Source organism: Rhincodon typus, chromosome 35 (genome assembly GCF_021869965.1).
Source record: "Rhincodon typus isolate 14 chromosome 35, sRhiTyp1.1, whole genome shotgun sequence".
NCBI classification, from domain to species: domain Eukaryota; kingdom Metazoa; phylum Chordata; class Chondrichthyes; order Orectolobiformes; family Rhincodontidae; genus Rhincodon; species Rhincodon typus.
Window position 1 is genome coordinate 1,616,349 of NC_063366.1, and position 16,719 is coordinate 1,633,067.

General features: G+C 42.8%; 1 protein-coding gene across 3 annotated transcripts in view; it reads right to left on the reverse strand.

Moving 5' to 3' along the window:
• The window catches only part of LOC109934669 (zinc finger protein 227-like), a 19,957-nt gene continuing 3,238 nt past the window's right edge, over window positions 1-16,719 (reverse strand). For 2 of the 3 annotated variants that reach the window (XM_048616765.1, XM_048616766.1), the window contains 2 exons: window positions 13,115-16,223; window positions 1-4,403 (listed from right to left, as the gene is read on the reverse strand). In XM_048616765.1, the coding sequence (XP_048472722.1) occupies window positions 2,351-3,826 (1,476 nt within the window). In that variant the 5' untranslated portion in view covers window positions 3,827-4,403; window positions 13,115-16,223 and the 3' untranslated portion in view covers window positions 1-2,350. Of the gene's footprint in view, window positions 4,404-5,041; window positions 5,080-13,114; window positions 16,224-16,719 lie in introns of those variants that run through there. The other variant, XM_048616767.1, reaches the window with a different exon arrangement.

Genomic DNA, 16,719 nt, shown 5'->3' on the forward strand with positions numbered 1-16,719 from the left:
TCAGGGGTCAGTGCTGCTCCATTCCACATCTACTGACAAAATCTACACTTTTAATTTCACGTGACAAAGGAGAAACCGATAGCTTGTAAAATGCAGCCACTCACCTGTATTTGTGCACTCTGCAAGTAAATCTGCTTTCATCAAATCAGTGAAGCAGAAATCACATTTCAGCAAATCTTCATCAAAAGACTTTCAAAGGAACTTTTAAAAATAAACTGCTGACAGCTCTTCAACAGCAGGCTAGCCAATCAACCCACAATAATAAAATGGTAAATCTTGGTTTTATTTTGAATTTAAGTGGATATCTTGTTTGTTAAGGATGACACACAGTTTACTTGAAAATAGAAACTGAAAAATGGACATTTGGATTATTAGGTTTTTCACAATTTGTTGGATACATCAGCACTAGGTGTTATTTCATTAAAATGTAAAATGCCCAGCAACAAGATTTTGATTGGTTATAAATGGGCAATTTGATACTGAACTGGGAGGAGAAAGATTAGTTGGGACTCAGACCTTCAAGGCTGTCAGCAAGTGAAGTAATATTGAAAGAACTTGTGAAAAAACAACAAATTCTAATTGAAACCAAGATCTAGATATAACTGAGTAGCTACTGAATTGAGGGACTTTTGCAATCAGTAACAACAACAAACTGCGAGAAAGTCACCTCATTTCATCTTTTGGATTGAACTCTAATCCACAGACTTTGTGCATTTTTACCCGCTTACTTTCAATCCACAATATTCCTAAAATGACGTTTGTCTCATCAGTCTTGTCCATCTTCTGTGTGAATGAGTTTCTGAGTGTTTGGATTTAGTTGGGTGGGGGGGGGGTGGTGGGGTGGGGTGGTGGGAAGCTTAGTTAAAGTTTGCATATTAGTAATTAATAATCTTTTTGCCACTTGTTGGTACATAAGGTTGTTACAGTGAATACATTTTTTCTTCCTTCAGACTGTGGTCACATTCAGGCATGAACCATTCCTAGAGATTCAACTGGTCATTTCTCCCAGGTGACAACTCGTGTAATGGTGTTTTCAGTGCACAACTTCCACCAGGGTTATGACACGTTCCAATTTGACATCTCCATGTGTATTTATGATGTGCATACATTGTGAAGAATTCCTGAATTTATACAAGTGAGTGAAATAAACCGTACTCCAGGTTTAACTTTACCAGTGTTACTGTATTCCTTACAGAGTCAGAGCGCACAAAAAGAGAAACGGGGGAAAGACACTCCCACAGTTTAAAAAATGGGATAAAAGAAATCACAATCAATTACCAACAAGTGTGCAGTATAAGGAAAAACATTTGTTTTAATCCTCACAAAATGTCTATAACAATGGACTTCATAGCCCCTCAACACTGGTGTTATTGTCACTAGGTGTTTGATGGGAGTGAAAGCTGCTTATTGTTCTGTGCCCCAGTCCCACTGAACGTCCTTCACACTGCGCTCATTTCAAACCTTACACTTGAAGTGGTCCTCTGCGAGAGCCTTCTTTTGGTGATCAGGTCAAAGGTTAAATTGATCTTCCTGAATGGACTGATGGGATGACAGGTTTGAGACAGACATGCTGAGACAGAGAGTGCCTTGGAAATGACATCTCCCCTGGGTGAGCACTGGAGGGTAAACAATGCAGACAGCTCTCAGTGCCACACAAGCAGTTGACCCAGCTTCAAGTCCGTGTGGAGATGTCAGTGTCTGGTGAGAGAGGAGGAGATAGTGAAACAATCCTGATACACATCACACTAGAAGGTATACCATATTGCTTCACCTATATACCAAGAGATCCAAAGATCCAGAAAGTCCGACAATCATGTAAAGGCTTTATTACAGATCTCATTCAGAAAGGGTTACTTCCCTGTGAGTGTTTTGGTTGATCCTGAGTTTCACCGGTGACCTAACTCCCGATCACTGACTGTACAAAAACAGTCACAAACATTGCACCTGAAAAAGTTCTCCCGTCTGAATCCTGTGGATTCCCAAATGTTTGAAGACATCACGAAAGGTTCATCATCAAATCATGCATGAAGGGTTACTCCCCTGTGTGGATCCTCTAATGGAACAGGAAGTTCCAAGAACTTGAGAATGATTTCCTATATATTTCACGTGTGAATGTAACCTCTTTGTGTGAATGCTCTGGTGACTGCGAAGAGTTGATAAATTCAAGAATGATTTGATACACATATCACACATGAATGGTCTTCCTTGTATGAATAAATTGATGCTTGTGTAGATTCAATGACTCCAAGGATGAGTTGTGACACAACTTCCAATTGCATGGTTTCTCACAAGTATGAATCCTCTAGTGGAATAGGAATCTCCAAGAGATGGGGAATGATTTGTCATACAACTAACATTTAAACAATTTCTCTCCTGTGTGTATTCGTTGGTGTGTGCGAAGGTTTCCTGACTGTGTAAATGATTTGTTACACACCTCACACCTGAATGGTTTCTCTCCTGTGTGAATCCTCTGATGGATCAGGAGTCTTTGTGAAGTGGGGAATGATTTGTCACACACCTCACACTTAAACAACTTCTCTCCTGTGTGAATACGTTGGTGTGTGCGGAGGTATCCTGACTGCGTGAATGATTTGTCACACACCTCACATTGGAAAGGTTTCTCCCCTGTGTGGACACGTTCATGGATGCGGAGGTTCGATGATGATGAGAATGATTTGTCACACACTTCACATCGGAATGGTTTCTCTCCAGTATGAATCCTCTGATGGAACAGGAGTCCTGATGAAGTGGGGAATGATTTGTCACATACCTCACACTTAAACAATTTCTCTCCTGTGTGAATACGTTGGTGTATGTGCAGGTATCCTGCCTGTGTGAATGATTTGTCACACACCTCACAATGGAAGGGTTTCTCTCCTGTGTGCACACGTTGGTGCGTACGGAGGAATACTGCTCGCGCGAATGATTTGTCACACACTTCACACCTAAACGGTTTCTCTCCTGTGTGCATACGTCGGTGTATACGGAGGGATCCTGACCATGAGAAAGATTTGTCACACAGTTCACAGCTGAATGGTTTCTCTCCTGTGTGTACACGCTGGTGTAGGGTCAGGGATCCTGAATGTGAGAAGGATTTGTCACACACGTCACAGGTGAACGGTTTCTCCCCCGTGTGGACACGTCGGTGTAAGTGGAGGTTTCCTGACTGTGAGAATGACTTGTCACACAGGTCACACTTGAATGGCTTCTCCCCTGTGTGAATCCTCTGATGGAACAGGAGTCTCAATGAAGTGGGGAATGATTTATCACACACCTCACACTTAAACAATTTGTCTCCTGCATGAATACGTCGGTGTATGCGGAGGTATCCTGCCTGTGAAAAGGATTTGTCACACACCTCACAATAGAAAGGTTTCTCTCCCGTATGGACACGCTGGTGTGTGTGCAGGTATCCTGACTGCGAGAATGATTTGTCACACACCTCACATCGAAATGGTTTCTCTCCTGTGTGGATGCGTTGGTGTATACGTAGGTATCCTGACTGTGAGAAGGACTTGTCGCATACCTCACAATGGAAGGGTTTCTCCCCCGTGTGGACACATTGGTGTGTGCGAAGGTATCGTGACTGTGAGAATGATTTGTCACATACCTCGCACTGGAATGGTTTCTCCCCTGTGTGGATACGTTGGTGGACGAGGAGTTTTGATGACTGGGAGAATGATTTACCACACTGCCTGCACATGAACGGCTTCTCCCCTGTGTGAATATGTTGGTGCATGGAGAGGCTTGATGACGATGAGAATGACTTGTCACACACATCACATGTGAGTGTTTTTTTCCCCATGTGAATGCGTGGGTTATTCATCAGATATAATGGTCGCCAGAAATCCTGATTATGCACCTCAGATATGAATCGTTTCTCCCAAGAACGAATGCATCACTGATTCATGAACGTAGGTAACTTTACAAAAGCACTGTTGAAAGTTCTCTATCATCTAACTGCTTTTGTTTTAAAAGATTTACAACAGATGGACCTTGTGTGTTGACAGCTTACTCACTTACATGTTAGAACTGCCACTCACCTGTAGAAAAGAGTTAGTGGTTCATGAAGCTCAATGATTGATTAAAGCTCTTACCACACTTGGAGACCACTCACACTTTTTCCCAGCCTGACAGATCACGCACAGTCAAACCATCAGAAATGTTGGTTCTGATGGAAGATCCCGCACGACTGATCAGTTTCACATCCAATGATATGTCAACTCTTCTGAACTGGAACAATTTCCATATGATGGTTTCACTCAGCAAGCATCTCTGTTTGGCAATGCTGTGAAGGGATTGGATGTCTTCCCACAGCTGTGCAGTTGTTCATTGGGTGATGGCCAGGGTCTATCTGTAGTCTACCTTCTCTGTATTCTCTGGTGTCATATAATGAAATCCTTCTGCAAAACAGGAAATTGAAACATGATTTCCTTCAACACTCCCTCTTCTGTAAACTTGCTGAATTCTCAGTCATTTCTTCTTCACATTTTTATTGCATGGGGCTGTCACTGACTCAATAGCATTTATTGCCATTCCTAATTTCCCTTCAGAATGAGATGCTGACCCATTGGAACCATCAGACTCCCCTGGGTGGAGTGGGGCTTTGGGGCAGAGACGAGCAGTCATGCAGATGTTATACCTAAAATGCAGCTAGTAATGAAAATCCACTAATTTTCACAGAAACAACCAACAGGCTACAGGATAATAACCAACAGAGAACTCAACAATAGAAATCAGTACGAATCTTCAGACACTCTACACCTCTCACATAATTACACATCACCTTCTCATATTCAGGAATAAGCCATCAACAAAACTCAGCCTGGAAATCAGAATGTAAATGCTTCCAATAAACACACTCAGCTCCAGTCAAACAGTTCAGCACAAAGCACTGAGTAAACAGCTCTCTCAGCTGGATCTTCTCACACAGCATAAGGGACATTTCCACCCCTGATTGCCCACAGGATAGTCAGACTGCCTGAAGATTGGTGTGGATATTATGGGATACAATTTGTATAAAAGCTGCTCCTTCACTCACCATCTCCTCACTGGGTTTGCAGTCCCTATAGGAAGTGAACCAGCTCTGGAAGAGGAAGTGGAGAGAATGGGCAGAGTGGGTGGGCTCTCTGATTGTCTCTCACAGTCAATCCAAATATTTCTGCAGCAACAAAAACAAAGTTGCTGGAGAAGGTCAGATGCTGCCAGACGTGCTCAGCTTTTCCAGCAACTGTGTTTTTGTTCCTGATTTACAGCATCCGCAGTTCTTTCGGTTTTTATTTCTGCAGCAAAGTGAGTTTCCTGAAACTTGGGAAACTAACCGGTGAAATGGAGGTGACTTTGTGCAGCAGATCAGGTGGATTTAAACTTGTCATTGCCCCACCTGAATAAAACCTCATTTATTGCAGTTGCTGTCTCAGTTCCCCTGGTAAATGTTTGACAGAGATTTCCAATGTAGGAATAGCATTCTTCATCCTCATCGGCTTTCACATTAGTGAGGTCTCAGTTGTGTTTGACAGCAAATTAGGGGGAGAAGAACAGTATCCATGGCAGTGAAATAGATGTGGAGGGCTCCATAAGCTCAATACAACTTCCTGACACAGCTAAATTGTAGAGAAACCATTCATGCATGAAATGTGTGATCAAGCATTCACATAGTAATCAATACTTTTCCCACCTCATGAGGATGGACCAGGCCTGCATGGACAGCTGACATTTTATTAAAACAAAGATGTCAGTTCTGCAGACAGAGGTAGTGGGGAACAATGAACGAACATGAAGCGCAGTCTGTCAGTATCAGAGACTCATTCTACACTGATCAACATTGGCTCTTTTGCATTTAAGGGAACCCCACAGTTCCCTCCCTGGTCTGCACTTTCTGAGAGGTGCATCAAAATCACACCCATCACACCCATGATCTGAGACCAGGCTCAGAGAGACCAATGTTGTGATATTCATTACAACCCATTCCATCCCCATTTCACATTTTGTCTAAAATATGACCCTCTTGAAAGTGCAGCTTTCCCCCAGTGCCAAGCTGTATCGATTGGGAGTGGACCATCGACCCACAACTTGCTCACTTAGCTCCCCCAAAAGAAAATGATATCCAGTGACTGACAGTGGATCAGTTCACGGCTTGTCACAATCTTTCAGTCTGGGATCTCACAATCTCATCTCTATGACAGCAACAGTGTGAATCTAGATCAGTAAGCCAATTTTACTCCCATTTTCCTCTCCAGTTGTGTTAACCTGACTCTCATCTGGGAGCAATTCCACAGGCACCTCCAGCATTACGCCTGCTGCCCCATTCTTAACTTTGAAGATTGAAGAATGGATGTAGGGTAAAAGGACTGAGGTAAGAGGGATGATCTTGTCCTCACACACTGACATTCTGTAGCAGGTTCAGGACTCAATACTGACTTCAATAATTTTAGAGCCTGAGCACCTTCTTCCATGTTTTTCCCCAACACCCACACATCAAGCCTTGTCCTCACCAGAACCAATCCATTTTCATTCCCTACTGGATCCCATTAGTTTTTTTTTTAACTTCCCAGATTGACCATTATCCATTCTTTTGTCTATCTAACTGCTATTGTCTCTTTCTGGGCTCCATCTCCCCCTATTGTTCACTTCTTCCCCACTACCCCGTCATCTTCAGCATATATACCAACCTTTTCCTCACTAACAGTTTCTCTCCACAGATGAGGATCACCTGCTGAATTTCTCCAGCTATTTCTGTTTTCTTTTGCCCTAATCTTACGATTCTGCCCCTTGTTCCAGACTGTCACCAGAGAAATAATTTCTTTCTAACTACTCATTCAACTTGTTTCATAATCTTTAACATCTCAATTCAATTACCCTTAATTTTCTACATTCAAGGGAATGCAACCTCAAGTCTATGCAACTTGTGCTCTAATTTAACGCTTTTATCCTCAGGAACATTGTGATGAATCTGCACCGCATCCTTCCAAGACCAATATATCTTCTCCCAAGAGATAACAAGGTGTAGAGCTGGATGAACTGAAGAAGAGTTCAGACCCGAAACGTCAGCTTTCCTACTCCTCTGATGCTGCTTGGCCTGCTGTGTTCATCCAGCTCTACACCCTGTTATCTCAGATTCTCCAGCATCGGCAGTTCCCACTATGTCTGATATCTTTTCCTAAGCTGCAGTGACCAGAACTGAACACAATTCTCGAGATAGGGTCTAAACAGAGCTTTGTACTGCTGGAACATAACCCACAGGGACACAGTTAGTTTTGGGGAGGAGAAGGTGTGGGTTATCTTTTCTCTTCAGCATGGTCCTGCAGTAATCTACAGTTTTGACAGGGTAAGCAGGACCAACTAATGCTTGACATGGTCCAGTCAGATCTGCCGATGGAAGATTAAACCAATTGTGTACCAGATACACTCAAAGCTTTACCCTTTGGATTTCAGAAGCTGAGCAAACAACTGGGAGGAAAAACAGTGAAGTAAGACAAAGAACCGTGGATGCTGGAGGTCTTCAGAAGGGTCACTGGTCTCGAAATCTTAACTCTCTTATCTTTCCACATTTGCAGCTAGGTGTGAGTTTATCCGGCAGTTTCTATCTTTATTTGTTTCAGGAAAAAAAGTAAGTGGTAATTTTGAGAGCAACAGATGTGAAGGTGTATTTAAGAGAAATGGTTAAACCAGACTGACAGCTGCAGAAACATTGTGGTGAATGGATGGTCAAAGGGCAGAGGAATTGGAAATTAGAAAGTACCGTCCAACTCACCTTGGGGGAAGAGGTTCTTCCAGAAATAAAAACTGATTGATCCATGACCCACATGATCTCTGTTACCACTGATTAGTTTGTATGACGTGAATGAGCTCCATCCAGTGTCACTAACGTTTAGTGTCATTTCTAACCATTGGAATTGGGAGCCAGAATAAAGCGCCATGAATTTGAAGAAACTTCTATCTTTACTATTCTGAGAGTTTCTCAAGACGTGATTGTGTGTGTGTGTGTGTGCGCGTGTATGTTCGTGAAGTGCACCAGCTCTCAGGAGGGGGTATGGGATAGAATCAGACCCTGCTTTAGTTGGTAATGTGAATTCTGGACAGATCCTCTTCAGGTTATGGGTGTTTGACTCACACCTTAGGGAAAGTTTGCACTCTCCTGTCTGGGAGGACTACGCTCCTGAGTATTGGCGGAATGGGGGCGAGAGGGATGAGTCTTTACAAACTGATTTCCCCAGCCCATCATACCTTGATGAAATAACAGTTTGATTTGTTCGCCTTACACTCTTTCAAGACTCATTTCAAATTCTGGGAAAGATCTTGAGTCATTTTCAAGTGTTTCAACTTTGCTTTACCTTGAATATTGTTTTGCTGTTTCCCTGCTCCTTTATGAATCCTCTGTGTCCATTTAGAACTCTCAGTAAATTAAATTGTGAGTTCAGCTTATCTACCTGATGTCAGCCTGGTGCATTCCTGTTCACTGAAACACTCAGGATCCTACAGTAAGAATCCTGTACGCAATTTATTGGTCAACTTCGCTGTGGACTGGGATATTTCTCCATCAATGTGTTCATAATTTGTCATTCAAAGGAAGCAGAACTTTTCCTGAAGTTGGAAGGAAAGACTTAAGTTTATAAATCATCATCAATTACAAACTCAGCCTCTTGGAAAGCAGCATCCCCTTCGATTCAGTGCTTCAAGAAGTGAAGCCACTGTTATAAGTTTGCCAACAGCAAGATCCCACAACTCCCAAATGTCTGGAGACTAAAAAATCTTTTTGTGATGTTGGTTGGGGGTGCATATTGTACAGGAAACCAGGTCAAGTCCCAAAGCTGTGTCCAAAACACTTTACCCCCTGGTAAACTGGCAGCCTGAAAGTCTGACTGATTTAAAGTGGTAACTATTTCAAGCTTCAGGTGTCAGTACTGTCTTTGTGTCTTGGTTCCTAAGCTGTAAAAGATGGTAAAGTCCTCTGGGGTCAGGAGAAGTAAAGCTGATGGTGAGAAGTCAGCAGACTCCAGGATCGAGGAACAACCTTGGGCTGAAGGTGGCAAATGGATTTTAATTTAGAAAAATGTGAGGTGTTGCATTTTGGTAAGGCAAACCGGGGCAGGAATAGTACAGTTAATGGTAGGGCTCTGGAGAATGTTGCCCAACAAAAAGACCTAGGGGTGCACATGCATAGTTCCTTGAATGTGGAGTCATAGGAAGACAGGGTGCTGAAGAATGCGTTTAGAATGCTTGCCTTCTTTCGTCAGAACATTGAGTATTGGAGATGGGACATCATGTTGTGGCTGTACAGAACATTGGTTAAGCTACGTTTTGAATACTGCATACAATTCTGGATGCCCTTCTATAGGAAGGATGTTATTAAACTTGAGAAGATGCAGAAAAGATTTACAATGATGTCGCTAGGACTGGAGTGTTTGAATTATAGGGAGGGTCTGAACAGATTGGGGCTTTTTTCTCTGGAGCATCAGAAGCTGAGGAGGTTTACGGTGGTTCATAAAATCATGAGCGGCATGAATAGGGTGAATACCCAAGGTGTTCTTCCTAGGGTTGAGGAGTCCAAAACTAAAGGGCATAGGTTAAAGGTGAAAAGGGAAAGATTTAAGAAGGATCTGAGGGGTAACTTTTTCACACAGAGGGTGGTGCATGTAAGGAACATGCTGCCAGATAAGGTGGTGGAGGTGGGTACAATTACAACATTTAAAAGGCATGGGTATATGAATAGGAACGGTTTAAGGGAAATGGACCAAATGCTGGCAAATGGGACCAGTTCAGATTGGGCCATGTGATCGGCGTGCATGAATTGGACCATAAGGTCTGTTTCTGTGCTGTAAGACTCTAACCTGCAGACTAGGTACTGATAGAGGATCCCCACATCAAGCAAAATTCCACATATCCTCAATCCCACTGGCTCAATTTCAGCCACACACCAGAACTGTCTGCTGACTGTAAATCCATGGTGTTCCTCAATGACACTGGTCAGCAGTTTGTCCTCCTGCTGTGACTGCAGAATTGTCCCTGTTGGAACCATTGTGCACTTTCCCAGAACCAGAGGACAACAACTCTCTTCCTTAAAACCCACATCCCCCGAATTGGCCCAGTCCTGCTCCCAAACCCAGCATTCATTGATATTCGGGTCGGTGATACAGGAGCTTGAGTGATGGAGACTGGATATGTCTTGATCCTGATCTGACTGTCTGTGACCCAGGTTAATCTGACACATTTTGATGGAGTTTTACTTTGTATCTAATCCATGCTGTACCTTCTCTGTGAGTGTTTGATGGAACAGTGTCAACGTGGAGCAGTTATTCCATCCCTACGTAGGTGAACCCTCACCTTCCTCTTACACGTCGGAATCTAATGTTCAGCCTGAACTTGTCTGGGCGCAGAAAATTAACACTGTTCACAACTCCTGAGAATTGTCAGGAATAAATTGTTGCAACCTCTATTTTCAAAAATTGTTAACTCTAGCCCCTTTTTGTGTGTTGCCTAACTCCAGTGGAGCAAATTCTGACTTTGTGAAATAGTGTGAAACCTCTATTTACAATTGAAAGCCTACCTTACCACTCTCCTTGTTTTTATTTCAGGAATATAAATGGAGAAGAGATGTAAAACAGGTTGATGACTTTCTAAAGGAAATAAAAACATAATCACCCTTCCCTTCTATAACATGTTGCTAGACATTCCATATATCATTATGCTAGACATTCCATTCCTTCTTTTGTCTTGTGTTGTTATTTAAAAGCCTCTGCAAAGGCTCAATTATTCTAATACGAAGGTGCTCAGTAAGCAGCCACAGTGAACAAATTGGCCGCAGGTCATGTCTGACACAGGGCAGGATAGGTGACTGAGGTGACAGAGGGGGACCAGTGACCATAGTTCTATTAATATTAAAATAGTTATGGAGAAGGGATAAAACTGGTCCACAGGTTCAAATTCTAAATTGGTGAATTTTGATGGAATTAGACAGGAGCTTGCAGGCATCGATTGGAGTAGTTTGTTTGCAGGCATAGGAACCTCTGGCAAGCGGGAGGCTAATAAAAGTATGATAGATAGAGTTCAAGGTCTATATGTTCCTGTGAGGGTGAAGGGCAAGGTTGGCAGGAGTAGGGTATCCTGGATGACAAGAAATATTGAGGCTTTGACTAGAATAAAAGGAGGCATGGCTCAGGAAAAGGCACCTGGGATCAAGGGAAGGAAATCAGGAAGGAAAAAGCTTTGGCTGAGAAGATTATGGTGAATCTAAAGAGATTCTTTAAGTAGATTAAAGGAAAAAGAACTAGAGAGAGAATAGGACCCCTCAAGGACCAAAGTAGATATGTATGTGTGGAACCGCAGGAAATGGGCGAGGACCTCAATGAATATTTCTCCTCTTGTGTTTACTGTGAAGAAAGACATGAAGACTTGCTAACTTGGGGAAGTTAGTGGCGATATCTTCAGGACAGTCCATATCACAGTAGAGATGTTGGAAGTATTAGAATATACGTAGGTGGATAAATCTCCTGGTCCAGATCAGATATATCTAAGAACCATGCAAGAGGCTACAGAAGAAATTGCGGGGCTCTGGCTGATATATTTGCATTGTTAGCCACGGGTGAGGTCCCAGAAGACTGGAGGGTAGTGAATGTTGTGCCCTTATTCAAGAAGGGCTGCAAAGAAGAACCTGGGAATTATAGACCAGTAAGCTTGCTATGTAAGTTACTTGAGAAGATTCCAAGGGATAAGATATACATGTATTTAGAGACTCCGGGTTTGATTAGGAATAGTCAGCATGGCTTTGTGCATGGGAGATCATGCCTCACAAATTTGTTAGAGTTCTTTGATGAAGTGACTAAGAAGGTTGATGAGGGCCGGGTGGTAAATGTAGTCTACGTGGATTTCAGTAAGGCCTTTGATAAGGTTCCACATGGTAGGCTGCTCTGGAAGGTAAGATCGCATGGAAACCAGGGAGAGCTGGCAAACTGGATATGCAATTGGCATGATGGTAAGAAACAGAGAGTAATAGTGGAAGGATGCTTGTCAGACCGGAGGCCTGTGACTGGTGCTGTGCCTTAGGGGTCAGTGCTAGGCCCATTGCTGTTTGTTATCTACATCAATGATTTGGATGAGAATTACAAGGCGTGATTGGTAAGTTTGCAGATGACACTAAAATAGGTGGTATTGTGGACAGTGAGGAAGGTTATCAGAAATTTCAGCAGGATCTTGATCAGCTGGGGAAGTGGGCTGAGAAATGGCAAATCAAGTTTAATATAGATAAGTGTGAGGTGTTGCATTTTGGAACGTCAAACCAAGGTAGGAGTTTCATGGTGAATGGTAGGGCTTAAGGAGTGTAATGGAACAGAGTGACCTTGGAGTTCAGGTGCAAGGTTCCCTGAAAGTGGAGTCACAGGTAGACAGGGCAGTGAAGAAGGCTTTTGGCACACTAGCCTTCATCAGTCAGGGCATTAAGTACAGAAGTTGAGACGTAATGTTGCAGTTGTACAGGACGTTGGTGAGGCTGTACTTGGAGTACTGTGTTCAGTTTTGGTCATCTTGCTACAGGAAGGATGTTACTGAACTGGGAAGAGTGCAGAAGAAATTTACAAAGACATTGCCAACACGCAAGGGACTGAATTATAGGGAGAAGTTGGACAAGCTAGGACTTTTTTCTTTCAAGCGTAGGAGACTGAGAGGGGTCTTATAGAAGTGCATAAAATCATGACAGACATGGATAGGGTGAATGTACTCAGTCTTTTTCCCAGGATTGTGGAATTGAAGACTAGAGAGCATCAGTTTAAGGTAAGAGGGGAAAGAATATATGGGAATCTGAGGGGAACAATTTTTACAGAGGGTGGTACACATATGGAATGAGCTGCCAGCGGAAATGGTTGAGGTGGGTACACTAACAACATTTAAAAGGCATTTGGACGAATACATGGATAAGAAAGGTTTAGAAGGATATAGGCAAAATGCAGGGAAATTAAGTTAGTGTGGATTTTGGACAATGGACCCATTTTGGGCTAAGGGGCCTATCTCCATGCTGTAGAACTCTAGGACTTCTCTTTCCAATATTTTATTGTACCATTCATAATCTTCCAACCATCAGTTCCCTGCTCCCCTTCTGAGTTAAATAAAATATAAAACTCACAAACACAATGTCTGAGTCGCAGTCTCGCTGTTAATCCTTGAATTCCTGCTTCTGAAAAGTTGTTGTTTTAATTCTTGCTGTTCCTTTAGCTTCGTTGACCTGTTTGATTTCATCCAATCTCCTTATTCAACTGATTTTCCAAGCAGCTCTATACTATGCAGTGCTGCCACTGCTGTTTGCTGCTGTCTTTACTATTGTCTGTTTCTGGGCTTACTGCTCTGTTGCATTTCCAAGGAATGTGGATCACATTCAGATGTGGTGACTCCATACAGCTCATTACCTTATTGTTATTTACAGTTCTAAAGGGTAGTCAGAGAGTTCAGTGATTCAGTCAAATCATTGAATTGAATAGACACTCATTCATTGTGTGGTCTGAGGCTTCATTCACCTTCTTGTGACTAGTCAATTGAAAATGTCACTCATCATGTCCATCAGGTTCTCAATGTCCACAGCATGCTGGCAGGGTGGTTTGGCCAATTTCCGAAAATTAATCATTACAAAATGGCCCTTTTAATGTTTTTAAATGTTGATTTGTCTTAAGAAGTTCTAGTTAAATGCCCAACTACAACCTTCATTTTAAATGTCAACAAATGATTCCTTCAGGTTTGTGTCCAAGTGTTTATTCAAATGATTCTGACCCTATCATACTTTCAGACAGTGAGCTCCATAGCCTCAACACCCTCTGGTGAAAAGCATTACTCAAATCTCCTTTAATCTTGACTTGAATCTATTGACTTTAAATCTCTGCTCCCTGGTTACTGACCTCCCTGCTCAGGAAAACAAGCTTGAAACAATCCCATGAGCTGCTTCTGCCCTTCCCTCCCTTCCACTAATCTGCCTGGACAAACTTCTGTTAATGGTCTCTCCTGTCCTAGCCCTGAACTCACATTGTTCTCTAGTTTCTCTCCTTTCTCCCCTCACGCTTGTGCATGGGATCCATCTCTGTGTGGATTCATTGAAGTTCCAGGAGGTCCAACATTAATACAAGACTCACGTCAAAAGAGTTTCTCTGTGTCTGTGGACAGAGGGATAAGAAGATTGTGTGAAAGCCTCATCACACACCTCACACCAGAATTGTTTCTTTCCAGTGTGGATCTGCAGATGCTTTTGAAGATTGGGGAAATTGGTGAAAGTCTCACTAATCACCTTTCAAAGTTTACTCCCCTTTACAAGTCCTCTGGTGTTCCAGAACAGCCAAAGATGCCACAAAATCTTAATCATAAACTTCACAGTCAAACAGTTTCTCAGTGTTGGATTCTCTGCCAGCGCAGGAGGTTCAGCGGCTGTGAGTATAATTTTTCACCCACCTCACACTTGAACAGTGTCTTGCTTCTGTGGATGCTTAGATGTGTGCGGAGGTATAATAACAACAAGAATAATTTGACACACTACCTGTGAATGGTTTGTCTGTGGCGAGAATGTGTTTATGTCTGTGGAGAGTTAATGATTTGAGAATGATTTGTTACATCTCACGCACTTGAACAGCTTCTCCCCACTGTGACTGCATTGGTATTTGCGGAGCTCTGATGGTAAGGAGAAAATTTTCTGATGCATTGCACAAATGAAGGGATTGTGTCATGTGTGAACGTATTGGTATGCACAGCAGGTTAATGATGCGGAAGAACTGGACCAGTCTCTCCTGTATTGACCGAGTTAGTCTGAGTCTTTATTTGATAGTCTCAAGGTGAATTTCCCACACCCCTCACACCTGAAGAGTTGCTCTCTTGTGTGAATCCTCTGATGGAACAGGAGGGTCAATGGTCTCGAGAATGGTTTGTTGCACACATCACATGTGAATGGGCTTCCAGTTGTGTGAGTGCATCTGTGTTTGTGGAAAGCCAATAAATTACAGAATGATTTGTTACACATGTTGCGTGTCAATAGTTACTCCCCTATGTGAATGCATCGGTGTCTGCGGAGGTGTGATAACTGTGAGAAAGATTTGTCACACGCCTTGCATGTGAATGGTTTCTCACCTGTGTGAATGCGTTGGTGTGCATGGAGGGTTGATGAATTAGTAAGTGATTTGTTACATATGTCACATGTGAATGGTTTTTCCTGAGTGTGAATACGTTGATGACCATGGAGTGTTGACGAGTGTGAGAACGATTTATTGCACACATTGCATGTGAGTGGTTTCTGTCCTGTGTGAATGCACTGGTGAACACGGAGGGCTGAAGAAGTTGAGAATGATTTGATGCAGACCTTGCACATGAATGGCTTCTCTCCTGTGTGAATGCGCTGGTGTTCAAGGAGACCCCATGACTGTAAGAATGATTTGTCACACAGATCACATTTAAAGGGTTTCTCGCCTGTGTGAAGATGTTGGTGTCTGCGGAGGGTTGATGAGTACAAGAACAATTTGTCACACACCTCACACTTGAATGGCTTCTCACCAGTGTGAATGCGTTGGTGATTCACAAGTGTCATTGACACGGTGAAGGTTCAGTCACAAACCTCACACTTCAGTGGTTTCTCTTCCATGAAGCTGTTTGTGTAAACAGCGGTATAACAGATGCACCTTATATGTCTGGAGATTTTATGAAACCCAGGGGCCCTCCTCATGCACTTGAACAGCCGCTCACCTGTATGAATGAGTCAGTGGTTCGTGAGGCTTGATGAATGATTGAAGCTCTAACCACACTTGGAGCCACTAAAACTTCTTCCCAGCTTCTCACCCTGACCGATCACTCACGTAGCAGCTTCTCTTGGTTGAGAGGCTGAGTAGATACAAGACTCTGCTACTGTGAGCTGCACCAGGAGAGTCAGAAGCAGCTTGCTTTTGGATTTTCTGGATTTACATGAGGATTTGATTATTTTCCATTTCATTTCATCAAGATCTTCTGTATTTGTTGACGCTTCAGAAAGGTCGGTTCTGATGAAAGGCTCCACACCACTGACCCGTTTCAGATCTGATGATATGTCAATGCTCCCCTGACCTGACCGATTTCCATCTGATGGTTTCATGGCCCAACCTTCTGTGTTCAGCAATGCTGCAATGGGACTGATGTCTTCCCATAGTTGTGCAGTTGTTCCTTGGGTGATGGCCAAGATCCATTTGCCATGTCTATCCTCTCTGTATTCTCCAGTATAGTATGGTACATTCCTTCTGTAAAACATGGAAAGGAAACATGATTTCTACTAACTCTGTCTCACCTTTGATGAAGGAGCCAACTCTTCATACCGTTTTTTAAATTCATATTTTCCCAGGAAGTGGGTGTAGCTGACTGGCCTGACTAATATAATGATGCCCATTTAAGTTTCCCCTTCGAGAGATGGTGCTGAACCATCCACTTGAACCATGACAATCCACTGTATTGGGGAGTTGGAGGCACACTGACAGTGCTATTGTGAAAGTAGGTCCAGGACTCTGATCCAGTGACAATGAAGCATGGCAATTGAATTCCAAGTCAAGATGATGTGTGAATTTAAGGTGAAACTATAGGGGGTGAGGCTCCTGTGCATCTGCTGTCCTTGTGCTTCTAGCTGCTGGATTTCACAGGTTTGGAAGAAATGTAATGTTCTGTGTGAATGGTTCACACTGCTGTTTCTGTGCATTGGTTGTGAAGAGAGTGAATTTGAAGGTGTTGGACAGGATACCAATC